The 21,849-nt window shown below is 35.5% G+C and overlaps 3 protein-coding genes across 3 annotated transcripts; all 3 read left to right on the top strand.

The window, feature by feature from the left end:
- Nucleotides 1–2,108: 2,108 nt before the first annotated feature.
- On the top strand, nucleotides 2,109–4,066 carry LOC106537680 (olfactory receptor 13G1-like). The gene is made up of 2 exons (XM_014051872.2): nucleotides 2,109–2,147; nucleotides 3,104–4,066. The coding sequence occupies exons 1-2, from the start codon at nucleotides 2,109–2,111 to the stop codon at nucleotides 4,064–4,066; spliced, it is 1,002 nt and encodes a 333-aa protein (XP_013907347.1).
- A 10,105-nt stretch (nucleotides 4,067–14,171) lies between these two features.
- LOC148046106 (olfactory receptor 13G1-like) lies at nucleotides 14,172–15,113 on the top strand. The gene has a single exon (XM_087714520.1). The coding sequence runs from the start codon at nucleotides 14,172–14,174 to the stop codon at nucleotides 15,111–15,113; it is 942 nt and encodes a 313-aa protein (XP_087570646.1).
- Nucleotides 15,114–19,118: 4,005 nt separating this feature from the next.
- LOC106537679 (olfactory receptor 13G1-like) lies at nucleotides 19,119–20,060 on the top strand. Its single transcript, XM_014051871.2, has one exon. It carries the CDS (start codon nucleotides 19,119–19,121, stop codon nucleotides 20,058–20,060), a length of 942 nt encoding a protein of 313 aa, XP_013907346.2.
- Nucleotides 20,061–21,849: the final 1,789 nt, after the last annotated feature.

The raw sequence follows: 21,849 nt of genomic DNA, 5'->3' as shown, positions 1-21,849 counted from the left end.
AGAGAAACATATATTATTATGAGCTATATTTTATGTCTGGAAGCCTTTTGTACGGTATGAAAATACATGCATCCATAGCAGGGGTGAAATGCTACCAGTTCAGGCAGGTAGTAAAAAGTGCTACTGGTAGTAAAAAAATGTTACCGGATTGGACAAACCCATAGTTTCAACAATTAGCTGTGCAACAATCAGCTGTGCCTCAGAATTTATATTTGCTAGAAAGCAGGAAATCCCTCCCCTCGCTGTTCTATTTACCTTTGCAGACTCAGAAAAGGCTTCTTAATCCTCATTTTTTTTAGCACTGTATGGTAGTACCTGTGATGCGTGTGCATGCAAAGCATGCATGCACACATGAAAGAAACCAGTAGCAGACTGAATAAAGTGACCTGAATAAAGTATGATACTGATTCTGTATTATATGGGTTTAAATAATTTGCACCTACTTGGGACATAAACCACTAGGATGGAGGAAGGATTCAAATGGTTCCATATGGCTGTGATTTCAAAATCATCAGGAACCACTTCTGGGTCTACTGGCTGGGAACTGACCTACACTTGTTTCACTGTCACCGCGGATAACCCATTGATCTATTTTCCTTGCAGCATACAGTTACTGCCTTATTCACAGACCAGGCTTCACATTGGGGCATTCTGGCAGCTTCAGCCAGTGTCCCCTACCAGAACTGCTTGCTGATTTGACTCCCGAGATACTAGTTCTACTCATAGACTGCCTGGAGGCTGGTCCTGTCTCCTCCAGCGAAGTCGCCCACCACTCAGCTAAAGACCAGACTCTGAAACAAGTTTTGAACTGGATGTGGAGTGGGTGGCCCAAGGGACCGGTTGGGCAGAGTTTAAAATGTTTTTTGTTAAAAGGGATGAACAATCCATTGTTAATGGTTGTTTACTGTATGGGGACTGGGTTTTTATTCCAGCCAAGCTGCGAGTTGCAGTATTAGAGGCATTGCACTTAGGGCATTCGGGAATTGTCCAGATGATATCTTTGGCCAGGAGTTGGCCTAACATAGACAAGGAGATTGAGGAATGGATGGCTACCTGCACACCATGCCAGGAACCCAGACCAGCCCCTCCCCCCAGAGGTGCCTGCTAAGGAGTGGGAGTGACCTCAAGTACCATGGTCTATGGTGCACATTGACTTTGCCGGCCCAGTTCAAAGTCATTCATGGTAGTTGTGGATGCATACTTGAAATGGATAGAGGTAGTCCTTATAGACTCCACCATGGCAGAAGCGGTTATCAAGGCCTTTTCTCTACTCCCGGCCTACTCAATGTCTTTGTCTCTGACAATGGGCCCCAATTTATGGCCTTGCAATTTGAGACCTTCCTAGCAGCACAGGGAATCAGGCATACACTGGTCACTCCATTCCATCAAGCCAGTAAAGGGCAGGCAGAGAGAATGGTGTGATCTGCTAAAGAAGCCCTATCCAGGATGTGGCTGGGGGATTGGCAAACATGGGTTGATCAATTTCTATTAATTCAACACATCACACTGAATGCTACCATTGGGAGAAGCCCTTCTGAGCTTCTAATGGGTCATCGGCTAAGGTTGCATTTAGACCAGTTACACCCAAACTACTCTGCCATAATGCCACCTGATTCAAACAGCAAGGTTAGATATTTTAGTGTAGGGGATCGAGTTTACATCCACAACTATGCTGGGGGATTGCACTGAGCCACCAAAAAACCCACCTACCTGCATGACTACGTCATAAGCTGGACAAACCCAACTAAGAGGTCAGGGGTGTTAAGTAGTATGTTAAGCACCTTGAATGCATGTAGTTTCCACCAAGGTCCGTTGCTACCAATGGGAACTCATTTAAATCTGATTGGCCAAAGGCCTTGCCGGAGTCCTATAAAAAGGGTGCTGCCGGACAGGACCTTCACTGGATTGTAGTCACTGAATAAAGAGCTGTTGTTACTGAGCCTGAGTCTGCCTCCTCCGTTCACCCAGTCTAACACTGTCTATTCACTTTCCAGAGCAAAATGAGTTATATTCTATCCAGATTTATTACACAAAAAGTATAGAATGGGGGATCAGTGCAAAGGATCTACCTGCCAAATATCGTGGAAACCATGCAGTGGGGATGAGTAATGGAGAAACCTATCTTCAGTAGTGAGGTGTGCCAGGATGTTAGTCGGAGGGGTGGCACCATTCTAGAAAGTAAGAGCAATGGAAAGGAGAAAGATGCTGGGCACAGGGGGCAATCCTAAGGGAACAGAGAATCTGGAAACATTTTTTTTCTTCCTTCTGGTTTTAGACAAGTATTGCTTAATATCTGGAAGAATTATGGATTCTCTTTAAGTCCCAAAGTGCTCTTCCCAGGTGTAACATTGCTTGATAAGAACATAGATTTTTAAACCAGAACATGCCTATCATAGACTGAACTTTCCCCAGCAGACTGATGAAAGTAATTGGCTCCAATGTTTTGCAGCTGATAGATGCCAAACCTTAATTTTTTATTCCATACAACAGAAAAGCAAAGTCCAGTAAGAGCAAAGAAGAAATAAGAATGGTGGTAAATATCTACAGCATTAAATATAATCTTGATTGAATTTCACATTGATACTCTTATTAACCTCATTTTTCTCTCAGATCTTTACCTACATTTTTTACTAAAATCCTCTGATTCTAATACTTTGAGAATTCATTGCACTGTATTCTCTCACAAATTGTCATATTTTCTAATAGACTATAGAATAGAGTTAGATACATTCTATTAAAAGAGAATAATTCTGCAACTTTCTTTCTAAATTTGATTTATAACATTCAACCACTAAACAGGAAGCAAGAGGTATTCCTCCACCCACAAGTTCTGGGGAAAGAGAAAATGGCACAATTTTCAGGTATCACGGAAAATCTAGATGAAAAGATTCCAAATGCAACTAAAGTTTTCTTGCTTTCACATAAATAGTGAACTAGCTTTTTGCCTAAAGCAAGACTAGAACTTAAGTGCCCCCAATTTTCAGCCCAATGTATTGCTACACAACATCAAATTGAGCCTTTCATCACACATCAATTACCTTTAATATTAAAAGTGTGAGATGTTTACATCAGTAAAAAATAATAATATTATGTATCTTTTTAGGTTACTGGAATCAGAGTAGCTGAAATAAAAAACCATTCTGCTATCACAGAGATTATCCTACTGGGTCTTACTGATTCCCCTAAACTGCAGGTATTTCTCTTCTGGGTGTTTGCCTTCATCTATGCTGCAGCTCTAACAGCCAACATCCTCCTTATCTTTTTCATATCTACTTTCAAGAAACTCCACACACCCATGTACTTCCTCATATTCAATTTGTCCTTACTGAATATATTTTCTGTCTCAGTTACAATTCCTAGGTTACTCCAAAGTCTCTGGACCCATAGAAAAATAATTTCATTTCATGGCTGCATCACACAGATATTTTTCATTATATGGGCATTGGGGTCAGAACTGGTGCTTCTTTCATTTATGGCTTTTGATCGCTATGCTGCCATTTGTCATCCTTTGCATTACACAGTTATTATGAGGAAAGAAGTATGTGTTGGCATTGCAATCTTTGTATGGGTTACTGGAATGATAAATACTGCTGTAAATACTGGCGTTCTCCTGCAACTTTCTTTTTGTGATTCCAATGTTATAAATCATTTCTATTGTGATATCCCTACAGTATTACATCTTTCATGTTCAGACACTAGCATAAATGAATTTATGACAAAGGTTGCAGATGTGGTTTATGGCATATGTACCTGTGGGTTGACTCTAACGTCTTATTTTTTTATAATGAGGACTATTTTCAGGATCCGTTCTACTGAAGGGAAGAAGAAAGCTTTCTCCACATGTTCCTCACATCTCTTTGTAATTAGTTTTTATTTTTCTGCAATCATTTACACATACATGAGACCCTCTTCTGTCTATTTCTTAGATAAGGACAAGCTTGTGTCTCTTATTTATTCAGTGGTAACTCCAGTTATCAATCCACTCATATATTCTTTGAGAAACAAAGATGTTAAAGAAGCAATGAAAATTTTCACTGGCAATCTCAGGGTTCTACCAAGATCTTAAATTTCATCAGTAAAATATTCCTGCTATTATGGTGAGCATTAAGCAATGTTTCTTCATATATTACATATTGTACATAAGAGTCTCTTTGTTGGTATAAAATACAAAATATCATATATTGTAACAAAATTGGATATCAAACATTTTGTTTACGTGATTATTACATTGATATTATTATTTCTTATTTTCAAAAGTACTTCTTAAAACTTTTCTTCCAGGCAACCTAGAAATACAATGAAAACCTGATCATCATAAATTACATGAAAATGTATCTTAAATAAGAATTATTTGATGAAGCATTACTTTAAAACATTCTAGAAATATCTGAAGCTACATTCAGAGTACATATTGAATATTTCTAATTTTGCAATTAGTACTTTTAAAAAAGGGGGGGTTATATAGTAAAATTGGGAGAGGAATTAAAAGCATAAATAAAGGAGAATATTTGTAACTCAGATTGAAAGGAGAAGTTCTTAGTGCTTTCTCAGCATGATTACCCAAACTAGGTAACATCATTAGTGATAGCACTACTAGAATTAGCTAGGTAATATAATCTATGCTAGTGCTGGTGATGTTATCTAAATTGGATAATGAAACATCTGGAAAAAAGCAACCAAGCTCAGAGAATGCCCTGAAATTAAAAGTACTTGATTTGTGGGAAAATCATCAAGTTTGGTTGATTTGGCTCCTCAACTGTTGTTTGTATTTTACATCATGTTGCTTGTGCTGTTTTTAGATATATGGCATCCAATATTTTGCTACATACACTGAATTAAATATCATACTTTCATGTTGTAAAGTTCTGTATTGAAAGCCTTCTTTGTCTAAAAGAGCAATCAGCTTTCTTGTTATAGCAGATCATATTTTTTTTAATTCTTTTGTACTTTGGATTGTTTAGGATTATCCTGAAGTGACACCACAGTGAACGGACAGGGTTAGAAATTTGCATGATTTCTGTAATTGTTGTAACAATTCTTAATATATTTTTGTTGTCATTCTTTAATAAAAAATAACAGTTATAAGACTTTTGATATAATTAATTTTATTTGTAGTTTACAGAACTGGGAGGGTTGATTGTATCTTGAAAATATTTACATAGAAGGAGGGGCCAATGTCATGACAACACAACATGTGGCCTTGACTGTCTGAGACCGCCATTGACACTTTTGCCAGCAGGACCTAAACCGTCCTGGAGAGACAGTGACCAGGAAGACAAAGCCTTGCTGGTCTCAGGGACATCCCAAAGTCCCTGCTTGACCCAAAGGAAGTGCTTCAAGCCGGTGGCAAACAGGTAGCCCCCAGGCTGATGAAGTCAGAGAAGGCTCCGGAAGAAAGGAAGTGAAAGTGAGTCCATCAGGTGAGGGGTTTTTTTACTCTGAGAAAGATCACCCAAAGAAAAAAAAAATTAAAGAAAAAATAGTCCTCTAAGTAAAGAATAAAGTGGCGAATTTAATCCTTATTGGACTGCCTTGGAAAGTTTTTGTTCTTTCTTGTAACGATGTTTTGTGGATTGAAGTGATTGTAACATTTCCTGTTTCTCTGCTTGAAGTGAATGAATTGATTTTTTTCCTTTATTCTTTACTTTCTTTACTTTTTTATCCTATTTTTTGGCTTAAATTAAAACTCTCTTTTTTATTTTAACAAATTTTCCCTTCTATTTGTTATAAAAGTCCACCAAAGACAATTAAAGATTTTTGTTTTCCATAAAATTGAGAAAAGTATAAAAAAGTGGAATCTGCCATTTGGAAGCCAGAGTCTGAATTTTTTTTCTTTGAATCAATGTATCCTTTGTTCATTCCTATTTGATTTTATTGACTTTGTAACTGAAGGGTTTGCAACTTGCTTACAAAACCTGATAAAGACTCAAGGGCATGAATTGCTTCTTGCAGATGCTCTTGGAAAATATTTTGGCAAGGGAAGGAAAGGGAAAGAAAAAGATAAGAACCCTTCTCCTTTGAAGAATACAAAAGAACTTGTGCTTAAGACTTAAAATAAATATAGATATATTTACAAAAGAAGTTTGGAAGGTTAGAGTGGCAGTGGCTATTAGATTCCTTTTTTTTCCTTTTTTCTACTTCATTTTTTTTTAAATGGATCAACATTCAGATGAGTAAACCTTAAAATTTTGAAACATCCTGGCTGGAATTCAAAATATTTTAGAAGGATTTGGGAGATTTCAGAAGAAGTTGGATAGACTATTGTTTATCACAGTAAAAGATGGTGGGGTTGTAGCCCCAAAAATTAAAGAAGAGAATGAAAATATAGAAGATAAAGACAAGACAATAGATGAACTTATTAATGGAGCAAATATGGGTGAAAGTGGAAAGAAGGGAAGATGGAAAAGTGAACTTGACAATTTGGAGTTTTATCCCAGATTTCAAGATGCAGGAGAAAAAAAGGTGTGATAATGATGGAGTTAAGAAGAGAAACCTATTCAGAAATAAGTTTGACAACCAAAGACAAGCTAAAGTTAATAACAATTCAAGGACAAAGAGACTATCTGAGAAATCTTTTAAGCAATAAAGTGCAGAGAGAAGTTCATAAAAACTTTATAAAGAAGCTGAAAAGAGAATTGACACAGCAACTGGCAAGAGAGATAAGACTGTTTCACTACTGGAAAGATATAGGTTGATAATGAAAGTTGATGATAAAAAGTTAGCTAATTTTTGTTGATTAATAAGTAGGGATTTCAGTATTTTGTAGACTGTTTTAGATTATCATTGAATGTTTATTCGTTAACATATAATTAATGATGACAATCATAATGAAATGATAACCTTAATTAGTATAAGTAATCTGGCTGAATTGGGACTTAGTGAAAAGATTTATAAATAGTAAATATTTTTTTTGTTAATCACAATAATAATAAGGAAATGTTAATGGATACTTTTGGTGATAAATAAATAGGAATGTTAGCATTTTGTAGATTGTTTTAGATTCGTATTAAATGTTCATCTTGTTAACATATAATTAACTACGATAATAATGATGAAATGATAACCTTAATTAGTAAAAATAACTTGGATATAAATTGTAATTTGGGACTTAGGGAAAAGACCTATAAATTTTATTAATAAATTCTTGTTTAGAGCTTGCTATAAAGGTATAATCTCTTTTGGGCCTGATGAGAGGAGAGGTATATAAACAGTAAGTAATTTTTAGTTAACTACAATAATAACAAGGAAATGTTTATGGATAATGATAAATACATGTGTGTTGTACTAGTAAAAACAAATTGGATATAAGCTTTAAATTGTGAGTTGGGGGGAAGGGGAGGGAATGCTTAGATATCCTACTAGCTGACTTTGTTTTAGAATATGTTATAAAGGTATAACGTTATTGATGGTTTATTGAGATTGCGAATGTATGCCAGTAGGTGGTTGTGTCTTTAAATACAAATGATTTTAGAGAAAAGCACATTAAATAATTGTAATTAAATGAGAATTGTGGTACAGTGATAGTAAAATACATATTTTTTTTTATTTAAAATGTACAATTCAATTTGAATGAAGTATATGTAATGATTATGGAAGAAACGCATGAAATGCATTTGTAACCAATCGACACGCTTTCTACAAGATGCAATGAAAGATGATTCTTTTTGTGTTTTTGTTTAATTAAAACAATAAAACTTTTCAAAAAAAGAAAATATTGGATATTTACTATATCACTATTGATAAGAATGTTCATATAGTTTATTTCTGAATTCATCAGTTTTCTCATATACTTTATTCCTTCAAGTTTCCTTCTACCACCATCCCTCCAAAATTATTAATTTAATTTAAAAACAATTGAATTCTTATAGTCAAGATTGTGAAGTTAAATTATGTTATTGATCTTATATTTTGGGATGCAATTTACCCTAATATTCATTTATTTTCTACAATACACATTTTTATTATAGTTCATTACCAGAATGCTGACACTGAATTTTGTATTTTTGTCCAAGTATCCTTCACAAGTACCTGTGATAGGTAAATATTGTTTCTTATATATTAAATACATTTTCACATGTCTTTAAGCTGTTCGGAGTAACACTTCCTTTTGCAAATGGTGGTTTTGTCAGTGCTGCTCCAATAGTTTTAGGATTGTGTTCATCGTAGTTCTTTTATTTGTGCTATATGTGCTTTCTTTTACCACAGTCATTTTATTTCTATCTTTATATGTTGTGATTTTCTCCCCTTTTGCTCTTCTACTGTTTCCCAGTCCTACAATGTCCATTATCCCGACTTCTTCTTTGTTGGCTTTATTATCAAAATTATTAAGTCTGACGTTATATGGCAGGTGGTGCTCTGTTTGAATTTTAAGTCTCAGAGCACTTTAGCTTCTTTATTTTTTAATTACTTTGCCTATTTTGTAGTTTTACCAGTTCTTGCCTGCAGGAAAGTTGTATTTCTTGCAAGTATTTCAATGCATTATTGTTGTTGTTGTTGTTGTTGTTGTTGTTGTTGTTGTTGTTACCTGGTCCATGATTAGTTTGTGTGATATTCTTACAGATATCTACTATTTCTTCAGTTGCACAAACAACATTTGTTATCTATTGCTATCTTCTCAATGTTGGATTTTATGTATTTACTCTTAATGCTTTGTCTGGTGCAGTCACAATTAGTCCCTCTGTCTCTTTCTTCATCTTTCCTGCTCTTAGCCATTGCTAGGTCTTGTTATTTTCTTTGCCTATTTTTTTATGAACTGGCTATGCAATACTTTGACATTTTCTTTTCTATTCTTTATTTTTCCTTCTTGTAAGTCAGTTTGGTCACTCAGATACTCTGTAAGCCTTCGTGGAATTCTAACTTCAATGCATCTTCTTCACTGTCCTTCAGACATTCTTCCAAAGCTCTTTTTTCTTCCTCAGCTGATTGATGTACAAACTTAGCAGCATATCATCTATCGAGATTCTCAATCATCCAGGTCATGAGTGTCTCCCAGGTGCTTTTTCCAAAAGGAACAGGTTTTCTTGGTTTTTGTCTCAGAAACATTTTGCATCTCATCCAAGAAGTTTCTTCAATTCTGAAGAATTGAAGAAGCTTCTTGGATGAGAAGTAAAATGTTTTCAAAGGAAAAAAAATGTTCAGTTGCCTTTATGAAAAAGCACAATTGGAATAAAATACAACGCTATAAGAAATATAAACAAAAAATGAACAGGAACAGGAAAATAGTACCAAGAAAGAAACACTAGGAGATAGCTAGGAACCATGTTTATTTTTACAAATTTGACAGTTTTACACACACACACACACACACACACACACACACACACACACACTTTAGAGAATGTTACTATATCTACCATTAGTTATTAATTGGACAGTTTGGACCATAGTAAAAGTCTTCTATTTAAAATATAAAAAAATAGTTGCCAGGTATTTGTAAATGGGCAAAGGAGAAGTGAGTTGTGAATTATCATGCATATGTGAAACTTTAATTCTATCTGTGTGAAGATCTTTTGTATTCAAATTGATGTTAAATTATATTAAAGGAATATAGTGAATGTTTTTGAAATTGGAAGAAGAAATATTATGAACTGTGCTATGTTTATATCACTATTTTGAATATTATTTTAGGCTTGAATATCAACAATAAAAACCAAAACCAGAAAGGTGAATAAATATGCTGTGAATTGCAATTTGTAAATGAGTAGTGAAAGTCTTGGATGAGATATTAAGATTCCATCTTTTATCTATACCTACATGAGTAGAAAGGAACTGCACAACCAATTGTTTTTCCCATGATACTTTGTAAACATGAAAGCTGGGCTTGGAAGCAGCAGAGAGGAAGAATGTTTACCAATAATGTTGTCTTCTGCATCATTAGACTCTGTACTCAGTCACTTGTGCCTTAGTCATATCCTGATTGAATTACTACAGTCCTATACATGGGGTTATCTTTGGAGAATATTTGCAAGCTAAAACTGGGATATTTTTGGAGGCTCCTAAGATGGCACATGTAACACACTGTTACATGAGCTGCATTGGTTACCAGTTGCTTCTGGGTTCAATTCCAGGTATTGGTGATCACTTAGAGCTGTCTTCTATGTCATGGTCCCAGAATTTCTTAACACCTGAGGTATGATCTGCCTCTATCCTCCACTCTTAAAACATGGCTCTGCTGATGGTGATGTGCAATGCTGGACATGATTTACTGAATGAGAAATAAATGTCCACCCCTGTACTGTCCTTAACTTTAATTATTGAATTGATGTTATTCTTAATTTTAATTTTTCAAAACTATGTTTTTATACTATTATAAGTTGTCCAGAGTCACTCAACACAGTGTGACAGGTGGAATACTGTATAAAGTTAATCAATCAATAAAAATGCCAAATGTAGCTATAGATCTAGATGAAGATGTACCAAAATAGTAGTTAGAAGGGTGATACCTGGCCACCTAGTAAAACTAGGAGAAAGGAGAAAGTATAGGGACAAAGGGGCAAATTTAAGAGAACACAAAATCTGGAAACATTCTCCTTTCTCTGTTCTGGTTTTGGATAAATATTACTTCATAACTGAAGCTTTAATGATTCTCTTAGAAGTCTCCAATGTGCTTCTCCCAGGGGTAACAACAGTTTATAAAAAGAAAAATAAATAAATTAGAGTCTGTGTTATTAGGAGATAAGAGTGCCTACTAGACTCAGTCCTTCCCATCTGATTGATGAAAGGTTTTCCTCTAATGTTTTGCAAACTATTAATGGTCAAATCATATTTTCTTTTGTCCCATCCAACAGAAAAAATAATCCAGCAAAACCAAGGAAAAATAAGGATGAAGATAAATATCTTCAACATTAGTTGTAATCTTGAATTAGTTTCACATTCAAGTTGTTTCTATCCTCATTTTTCTGCCAGATCTTTACCTATTTTTTAAAAATGATCAATTCTAACACATTAGTTGGTATTTTGAACCAATGATCTTCACTGCACTATATTCTCTCACAAAGCTCATATTATTCCGTAGAATTATATTTTATTATTTTCTAAATATTATCTGATAAGTAAAAAGAGGAAGATTTATTTCACATTCACTAAATTCTGAGAGTGACAAATAGCTTAAATTTCAAATAAGACACTGACAGAATGATTGCATGAAAAGTTTTTAAAATGTTAGTAAGGTTTTCTGCTGACATGTAATACTGAACTAGTTTTGTGCCTGAAGCAAGGCTAGAACCTCTGGCCTCTCAATTTTCAGCTCAGTGCTTTTCTTCATAATATCTAATTCAATCTTTCTACACACAATAGTAACAGTTAATATTATTAATATGATGAGCTGGTTAAGACATTAAATAATTCATAATATAATGTATCTTCCCAGGTCACTGGAGACAGAATTGTTGAAATAAAAAACCATTCCACTATTACAGAGTTTATCTTTCTGGGTTTCACTGATTCTCCTGAACTGCAGATTCTTCTCTTCTGGGTGTTTACCTTTATCATATTTAATTTCAAGAAACTCCACACACCCATGTAATTCCTCAGATTCAATTTGTCCTTAATAAATATCTTGGCTATCTCAGTTACCATTCCTAGGTTACTCCAAAGCGTCTAGAGCCATAAAAATACAATTTCATATTATGGCTGCATCTCACAGGTATTTTTCATTCTATGCACCTTAGGGTCAGAGACGGTCCTCCTCTCATTTATAGCTTTTGATCGCTATGCTGCCATTTGTCATCCTTTGCATTACACAGTTATTATGAGGAAAAAAGTATGTGTTGGCATTGCAATTTTTGTATGGCTTACTGGAATGATCGATGCTGTTGTAAATTCTGGAGTTCTGCTGCACCTTTCTTTTTGTGATTCCAATGTCATTAATCATTTTTTCCACTATTAAATCTTACATGTTCAGACATCAGCATAAATGATATTTTGGCAAAGATTGCAAATGTGTTATATTGCATGGGTACCTTTGGGTTGACTCTAACTTCCTATTTTTTTTATATTGAGGACTATCTATTCTACTGAAGGGAAGAAGAAAGTATTCTCCACATGCTCATCACACCTCTTTGTAGTCAGTTTTTACTTTTCTGCAATCATCTCCGTCCCCCTTCCATCTATTCTCAGGATAAGGACAAGCTTGTGTGTCTCATTTATTCAGTGGTAACCCCAATTGTTAATCCACTCATATATGCTTTGAGAAACAAAGATGTTAAAGACGCAATAAAATTGTTCACTAGAAATCTCAGATTGTTTCCAAGAGCTTAAGGTTCAAGAATCAAATATTCCAACAATTCTGATTAATAGAAAACAATGTTTCTTCATTGTTAAATATTGTACTTAAATGTCTCATTCTGATTATAAAAATATATGCATCCATAGCCATATCCTGTAACAAACCTTGATTACGCATATTCTGCTATAATTTTGCACCAGTGAGACTAAAAACAATTTCGTTGTATTTATTTGTACAATGACAATAAAGACTATACTATACTATATTGTGTTTTCATTACTATTATATTGGTACATTATGCTATTTCTTATTTTTAAAAGGTCATCTTAAGTCTTTTTTTTCTGGAAACTTTAAAATGCAATGAAAACCTGATTTGTAGCTTCATTGGCTATATGTAAATATCAGTGACGTGTGGTGAAGACGAGGAGGAGTGAGGCAGTGGCAGTGGCTCTTCAGGGACAGTGACAGAAGGGGCTCTGGACGCCTGCACCATCTCCTGCCCGTCTTCTGGGACTCGCCCAGTCTGGCGCGCAGCACTTTAAAGTTCATGCCACTGCCCCGGCCATATAGCAGGACCTGCTTTATGGCTGGAAGGCATGCTGGCACTTTAGATTTAGATTTTTTTTAGATTTTATTTGTGATTTATAGGCTGCCCTTTTCCCTGAGGGGACTCAGGGCGGCTTACAATTCATGGGAGGGGGAGTGCAAGACAAAACATAAGACAATACGTGAATAAGAAAAAATAAAGCAATAAAACACAACTTTCATTCAACATTCGGGTGGGGGCGAATTAGAATCTTATCCCCAGGCCTGACGGAATAGCCAGATCTTAAGGGCTGTGCGGAAGGTCTGGGCGGTGGTGAGGGTGTGAATCTCCACGGGGAGATCGTTCCAAAGGGTCGGAGCTGCTACTGAGAAGGCTCTCCTCCGCGTAGTCGCCAGTCGGCACTGACTGGCGGATGGAACTCGGAGGAGGCCTAATCTGTGCGATCTAATAGGTCGAAGGGAGGTAATCGGCAGGAGGCGGTCTCTCAAGTGCATGCCACTGCCCCGACCATACAGCGGGCTGTATGACCGGGCTCTGGGTGGTGGCATGCACTTTAAAGTACCAGTGGGCTGTATGGCCAGGCCCAGGGTGGTGGCATGCATTTTAAAGTGCCAGCACGCCTCCCGGCCATAAAGTAGGACATGTTTCACTCTATGGCGAATGGCCAGAAGGCACGCCGGCACTTTAAAGTGCATGCCACCTCGCCTCTGAGCAAGGGTTAAAAGGCAAAAAATTCCTTATGCAAAGGAGGCACATAGTTCTCTCGCCTCCCCCTGCAGTTAGCACTAAGAATAAACTTTAAGGACCAAAATAAATCTCTGTAGATATGCAAGTGTATGCAAAACTAAAAATCCTACAGGCTTTTAAAAGTTATTTTCTCTTATTAAAACATCCAATCTCCAAAGGACATAATTAGGAGACAGTATAAAAGTAGTCTGACATGGGGATTACATATTCAGAGACAATAAAATAAACTTGCTGCATTACAGTTTTTAAATTTTATAAGATTCCATTTATGTGTCCGTAATGCTCTAATTTGGACATCTACAAGCCCGCTAAAAATCTATTTAAGGCTAAGCAAGTGTAGAGATAATTTCAACACTACGGCTTGTTTACTACATCTTTGTCTTCTCCCCAGCAATTTAACCACCTTGACTGATAAGGAGCATTTGAAAGCCTGGTTTTCAAACAAAAAAGGTTTTCAATTATTTTGTAAGATTTTATTGCATTGGAAAGCTTCTGTCTCTGTATGGATTTCTTCCATTATCCCCATATTTTTGAATATATACATATATAATAGGGATGCTTATTAATAGAATGAAAAACAGTCTACATGGCAAGGAAGATCTCTACACAAAGTGATGTGCTGCTTCATTTCCTTGCATCACAAATCTGAACATGAAGAACTCTTCCACTATTACAAAATTCATCTTGATAGGTTTTTCGAGTTCTCTTGAAAATCAAATGCTCATCTTTTGGACTTTCTTTCTCATCTATGCTGTGGCTCTGGTAGGAAACTTCCTAATCATCCTTGCCATCACTACCTGCAGGAAACTTCACACGCCCATGTATTTTTTGTTAATCAATTTGTCTATTATAAATGTATGTTCAATTTCTATAATAGTTCCCAAATTACTCCAAATTCTTCTGACCCAGAGAAAGACAATTGGGTTTCCTGGCTGCATTGCACAGGTATTTCTCTTTACTTTGACTTTAGGAACAGAGCTCCTGCTTCTTGCATTTATGGCTTTTGATCGCTATGCTGCTATTTGCCAACCTCTGCAATATACAGTAATCATGAGGAAGGAGGTTTGCTTTGGGACAATGGCTGGGCTATGGCTGATAGGCATAATGAATTCCTCAGTTCAGACAGGACTTGTACTACAGCTTTCCTTCTGTGATTCAAACATCATCAATCACTTCTTCTGCTATCTACCACCAATGTTCAAGATCTCCTGTTCAGACACAAGTCTGAATGAAATCATGGTTTTTGCAGCTTCCATTGTCATTGCCATAGGCAGCTGTACCCTGACCTTCTTATCTTATTGGTTTATTTTGAGGAGCATCTTCAGAATCCGTTCCACGGAAGGAAAGAAAAAGGCCTTCTCCACATGCTCTTCCCATCTCTTGGTTGTCAGCTTTTACTACTCCACCATTATCTATACATTCCTCCGTCCTGCTTCAATGTACTCTTTAGAGGAAGACAAAGTGATTGCTATTATTTATTCTGTGGTCACTCCAGTTCTCAATCCGCTTATATACTCTCTGAGAAACACTGATGTTAAGCAAGCTCTCAGAAAACTTATTGACAGAAAATTCTTCCAGCAAAAGTTGTTTTAATGAATTATTTTAAAATCTTCATGTGAGTGGAAAAATATATAAAAATATGAAGATAATTTGGTAACGTGAATATTCATCAAATATATTCTGAGGAAGGTTTTTTTCTTTTCTTTTCTCTGTGTTTACAATTTCTTATTGATATTTCATTTTCTTTTAGAAAATAAGCACTAGGGATTATTTTTAGGCAGTGTCTTAATTTTTTAAATTTACAGGAGGTGGTGAGCACGAATTTAACAGAATTTAAAAAGTCTATATTGAATTGCAATAATAGTCTAAATGAAGCAGGGCCATCCAGTTTATATGCTTAAATAAATGCAAGATGTGAAAAGAATAAAGGAGGATGTATAATTGCATGTTAGAAAATGTAGTTTAAAAGAGTGAAACAACTTTCCAATTACTTGGAAAGTATTAATGTTGATACTTGAAATACATTAATTTTCAGATCATTATCATCTGTTTCCCCCCCCCTTTTTTTTCTATCAGCAGTTTGCAACAGAATTGAACAAACATACCTTTTCTCTGATTTTCCTATAGAGTTACAATAACTAAAGAGGTTTTGAAACATTGCTGTGTGTTACTGTTAATATATTCAATCTCCTGCCTTGAAATGTTGTTGCATTGAATATAGAGGAAATACATGGTGACATGCAATATGTTATGTATGCATATGTAAGAAAGAGAAGACAATATTTTTATTAGTAAACTTTTATTAACGTTTCAAAATATTTTGAATCTAACTTTCTTTGTATTCATGATCTGTATAATTGATGGGTTCTTTCCTTTTATTATTTGGCTACAAACTAATATAAGATCCATCCATAAATTCATTTATTCATATAGGTCCATAAAGTTAATAAATGAATACAGCTGATTGAAACATTATACAAAATAAGACTTGATAACTTCAGTTACCTGATGCATTTTGCTACTTACATTCCAAACCTACAAATAAGTAATATAAATTTAATATTAATAAGGAGGCAGTACATGAAGATCAATGTTGGTTAGATGATGCAGTGAAGCATTTGCTTTCTATGCATTTATGACCATAAGAGTTCAAAATTAAAATTTTTGGAGGAAGATCACTACTTCCATTCTCTGTCCTTCGGCTCGTCACAATAGACCATCCAGGCAGAAACCCAATATTTTTACTGTTGCCTTTTTGTTATATTTTGTTGTATTTGTGCTGATAAATAAAGGGATCTTCCTCCCATATTTGGGCATACCGGGGGTTGTAAAAATCTAATAGATAACTTTCACCCTGGCTTCGCTGATAACGGATAAGAGCCTAATGGCTAAGATGTCTGCCTAGTATGTAATTAGCCCAGGTTCAAATCCCAGTAAGGGTATGGCTAGCTTATGAGAGCTAAATAGCTTGAAATAGATCTATACTAGTCTCCCTTTATTTATTTATCAGCACAAATACAACAAAATATAACAAAAAGGCAACAGTAAAAATATTGGGTTTCTGCCTGGATGGTCTCTTGTGACGAGCCGAAGGACAGAGAATATATATATATATTTATATACCCAGAAAACTTCCTTTCTCATTTCATGACTGTTATTTCATATATAATGTATTATTATTTTTCACATCAATATTTGACCAAAGCATTGAAGAGAAGCTTTTCACCAAAGCTATCATTTTGATGTTCTCTATAAACTAAAGAAACATGGAATTTTTAGTTTCCTTCTCAACAAATTGTGGTACAGTGTGAAAGTAACTCATTGTGAAAGTCTTAGTTTTTAAAAAGCTTTGAGCTACAATCCACTGCTTAGTACTTACTTTAAAAAGGAGATAGATGAAGTTGAATCCATATTCTAGTGACAAATGCTTTCATAAAGTTTTTTTTTACAACAATAAAGAAACCTTTGCCATTTCTTCTTTAGATGTATTTGTTTGCTTGCTTGTTTTCACCTTCCTAATCAACCCTAATGCTTGGAATGTCGTATGGTCTCTCAGCCAAATACAAAAAAGGCCTGGCCCAGCTGAGTTTGTTTTTCAGTTCAACCAAGATTTATTTACAAATTATATTTTGTCTTTGACACTTAAGGAGATGTTCAAACAGATTCTGTAGCTTGGCAAAACTGCCCAGAAAATTTTGGAAAATACTTTCATAATTCCTCAAGCATTTTTGCTAGAGTACTTTGGAGATCAAGCTATATCTTCATGTTTCATATCTAAAGAAATAAATCAATATTATATAGTTAGGAAGCTTTAAAGGAAGAATTTTAAAAGGAACTGAAGAAAACTTGTTTAAAATAGAATAGAATAGAACAGAACAGAACTGGAAATAGAATAGAGTTACAGAATTGGATAGGAACTTTGAGTTCTTCTAGTCTAATTCCCTGCTTAGGCAGGAAGCTCTATACCATTTCAGACAAATGGTTATACAATATCTTCTTAAAAAGTTCCAATGTTGGAGCACCCGAAACTTCTGGAGTTGTTCAACTGATTAATTGTTCTAACTGTTAGGAAATTCCTCCTTAGTTCTAGGTTGCTTCTCTCCTTGATTAGGATTAGTTATTCAGAGAAAGTAAAACCAAATGTGATTGACTTCTATCTAAACCACTTGGGTAGCTCTCAGATGATTTATTACAATCTTTAGTTAAACTGACTTCTATTCAATGAGAATTATGATTCAACTTCATTATTTTATTACAACTATCAAGCTGACCAGTGACATGTGGTGAGATTTATGGCTGGTGAAGCAGTCCTCTCCCCTGACACCACACTGACTTAAGCACTTTCTTTCGCCCGTCTGAGCCTAAAGCACTTTCTTTTGCCCGTGGCAGAGCTCAGACAGGCGAAAGAAAGCGCTTTAGTCAGTGGTATGTCGGGGAGAGGAGAGAATGCTCCGGAATTTCTCCTCTCTCCTGACAACCCACTGACTAAAGCACTTTCTTTCGCCCACCTGAGCTCATGGCAGCCCACCTGAGCTCTGTCGTGAGCTCAGGCGGGCAAAAGAAAGCGCTTTAGTCAGTGAAGCACTTTCTTTTGCCCGCCTGAGCCAAAGCACTTTCTTTCGCCCACCTGAGCTCTGCCGCGAGCACAGGCAGGCGAAAGAAATCACTTTAGTCAGTGGGGTGTTGGAGGAGAGAAGAGAATGCCTGAGCATTACATTTATTAAAGAAAAAAGAAAAAAGGAAATTTGAAGGAAAAAAGGGAGCATGGAGTGGGGGTGGGGGGCATCAAAAATGGAAAAAGAGAGGAGGAAGAGTGAGTGCGACGCTGCAGCTTTAAACAGAATGACAGAGTTGAAGCCTCTAAAAAATATGCCCTCTACTATGAGGCAGGAGAACTGCGTGCCTCAACTACCTTGGGATTTTTTAGGCTTTTAACCCTCACTTAACTCTGCTCGAGTGCCTAAAAAGTCAGACTAGATGAGGCATGCAGTTCTCCTGCCTCACAGTAGAGGACACTTTTTTAGAGGCTTTTTTAAACAGTCAGTCATTCACGGTGTGGCAGCAGCTAGCTAGCCTCACCTCAGAACTCGTCTTTTCCCATTTACATTTTTTCCCTTTTCATGATTGACAGTGGTGAGGCTGTGCCTCCCCTGCCTCCCCTGACTGCACATCACTGAAGCTGACATGTAAAAGCCAGGATGGAAAAGATTGGACTTTATTTCCAAAAATGGGGAGCAATCACTGTTGCCATTATTATTGTTGTTGTTCTTATTCCCTATTAAGAAGAGTATTTTGAAAAATTACCATTAACATAATTTGTTTATCTGTTCATCTCCAGTTTGGGTGACCCCCAAGTCATCCACCACCTCTACTTAAGATTAACCAATTGTAGACATCATTGAAATATTAACTACAATGTTTACATCAGTTTTTCCTCCATATCAGAGGTTTAACCATTACCTCCGGGAAATCTAGCAGTTTTTAAGTGTTTTATTGATGGAGATGTCTATTAATGGATTGAAAAATGCTAAGAAACAGGATTGAAAAATGCCAAGAAAGTGATGTGCTGTTTCATTCGTCTGCACACCAATATTAAAAATGAAGAACTCTTCTATAGTTAAAGAATTCATTTTGATAGGTTTTTCAAATTCCCTTGAAAATCAAATGCTCATCTTTTGGACTTTTTTCCTCATCTATGGAGTAGCTCTGGTAGGAAACTGCCTAATTGTCCTTGCAATCAGTGTCTGCAGGAAGCTTCACACACCCATGTACTTTTTGCTAATCAATTTGTCTATCATAAATGTATGTTCAATTTCTGTGATAGTTCCCAAACTACTGCAAATACTGTTATCTGAGAGAAAGACTATTATATTTCCTGGCTGCATTGCACAAGTATTTCTTTTCACCTTGGCTTTAGGAACAGAGCTCCTGCTTCTTGCATTTATGGCTTTTGATCGCTATGCTGCTATTTGCCAACCTCTGCAATATACAGTCATCATGAGGAAGGAGATTTGCTTTGGGACAATGGCTGGGCTATGGCTGATAGGTATAATAAATTCTTCAGTTCATACAGGACTTGTACAAAGGCTTTCTTTCTGTGATTCAAACATCATCAATCACTTCTTCTGTGAGCTGCCACCAATGTTCAAGATCTCCTGTTCAGACACAAGTCTGAATGAAATCATGGTTTTTGCAGCTTCCATTGTCATTGCCATAGGCAGCTGTACCCTGACCTTCTTATCTTATTGGTTTATTCTGAGGAGCATCTTCAGAATCCGTTCCACAGAAGGAAAGAAAAAGGCCTTCTCCACATGCTCTTCCCATCTCTTGGTTGTCAGCTTTTACTACTCCACCATTATCTATACATTCCTCCGTCCTGCTTCAATGTACTCTTTAGAGGAAGACAAAGTGATTGCTATTATTTATTCTGTGGTCACTCCAGTTCTCAATCCACTTATATACTCTCTGAGAAATACTGATGTTAAGCAAGCTCTCAGAAAACTTATTGACAGAAAATTTTTCCAGCAAAAGTTGTTTTAATGAATTATTTTAAAATCTTCATGTGAGTGGAAAAATATAGGGTAAATATGAAAGGAAATTGACAATGTGCATGTCTTTGTAACCTCTCCAGATATGATTATCCCAACTTGAAAAAAATTAAACAAAACAAATCTAAATTGCATAGTAATAAAACAGTGAATATTTTATTTTAAGTTTATGTTTAGGAGAAATGTAAATTGTGTCTGTAGATGCTTTTTATTACTTGATATTAAATTATCCTCACAGTGATAATCAGATGTTTAGTTACAAGAACAATTTTGCCTACATTAATATGCATTCATGCAGTTTGAATCTTCCATAATTTTCAAAAACAGGCTGAAATAGAAGTGATTAAGAATTAGCATCATTTGAAGAGAATGTATATTATTTCTCTTGATTAATGTTGTATTCCTATTTATAATATATAATTTATAAAATGAAATACTGTTATAATAGAAATGTATGAAATATACAATAGCAGTCAATATTCTATTACACTAGTGATTTGATGAACATATATGACAGAAAGAAATACTATTTTTAAAAATTGATTGAATTTAAGGAATAATTTTACAGTATCTCATTTTGTTTTCAATTATTTTTGTATATGCTCTATGTATGATTAGTGTTCTTTTATAAGATACATAATAGACTTTATTTAGGTTATAGCCTGTTAAACTCATACAGGCAAATTTTTCAATTTGGATGCAAGGCAAATACGATTTGCATTATTTTAGAAAGCATCTGAATTTTCATATTGCAATCTTAGAGCTAAAAGGAAGTAATGTATGTTTCATATTGAGAAGGCAGAAGTGCAACATTTGAAAATAAATGATTTACTTATAAAAAGTTCTTATGTGATATTGGGTACTATATTTTATTTTATTTGTTTAGTGTACAGCAAATATATGGAATTATAGTGGTTCAAATGTTAATGTCCAGTCCACCCAGCCATTCAAGGACAGGATGGTCTATGTTGAAAAAAATCAGACATTGGGCCAGGGTAAGCTTTCAGACATAATGTGATGGATATTTTGTTGAGGAGCACCACAGTCACATTGAGGCATAGAGACAATATGCCACTTAAACAATAGCAGACACCATGTTGATTAAGAATCCTGTTCAGAATTGACCAGTGCTGGTGACGAAGGTCAAAACCTGGCACCTTTTGTGTATGGTCATCTATGTAACTGCCTATATCTGGGTGTTCAGCAGCCCAGTGGGTACTATATGGTATGAAATTATGAATTGTAAGCCATTTCATGATTTTTATATATTTAAATTATTTTTAAATATCACTAATGATTTGTGTTTTTCAACCCCAAAATGGACAGAGGTTTGGCATACAATGTTGCACACTGACTTATTTTCTTATTTTTAAATTCCAGTTGGAAATATTTCCAGTTGCTCAGAAAGCAAAGATATAGCGTGTGGCAGGATTAATTTCCTTGAGGTGCTGTAATTAGTCTCAAGGTTTGGTTTTCTGACTATTTGTTCACTTTGTACCCAAATAGATAGACATCTAAAAGCTTCTTGTCCAATTAAAATCTTGTGAGACAGCTGTCTGTCTTTCCCTGAAAATATGTAAGAGAAAGGTTGTGGGTGCAGTGTTGCACTGTGTGGATTCCAGATGCTTGGTTATCGAGGAGCATAGGCATCCATTGGAGGAAAGAAGACACCTTTGGAGAAAGAAACACTAGAGCAATATTTTTCAACCTTGTGAATATTTAGATCTGTAGACTTTAGCATAAAATAAAGCTCATGAGAAGGAAAAACATTGCTCTACAAA

Source organism: Thamnophis sirtalis, unplaced genomic scaffold (assembly GCF_051295495.1).
Source record: "Thamnophis sirtalis isolate CommonGarterSnake01/CBP01778 unplaced genomic scaffold, rThaSir2_p1.2 scaffold_4, whole genome shotgun sequence".
Classification (NCBI taxonomy): Eukaryota; Metazoa; Chordata; class Lepidosauria; order Squamata; family Natricidae; genus Thamnophis; species Thamnophis sirtalis.
The sequence above is the reverse complement of the archived record's forward strand: the minus strand, read 5'-3'. Positions and strand labels throughout refer to the sequence as shown.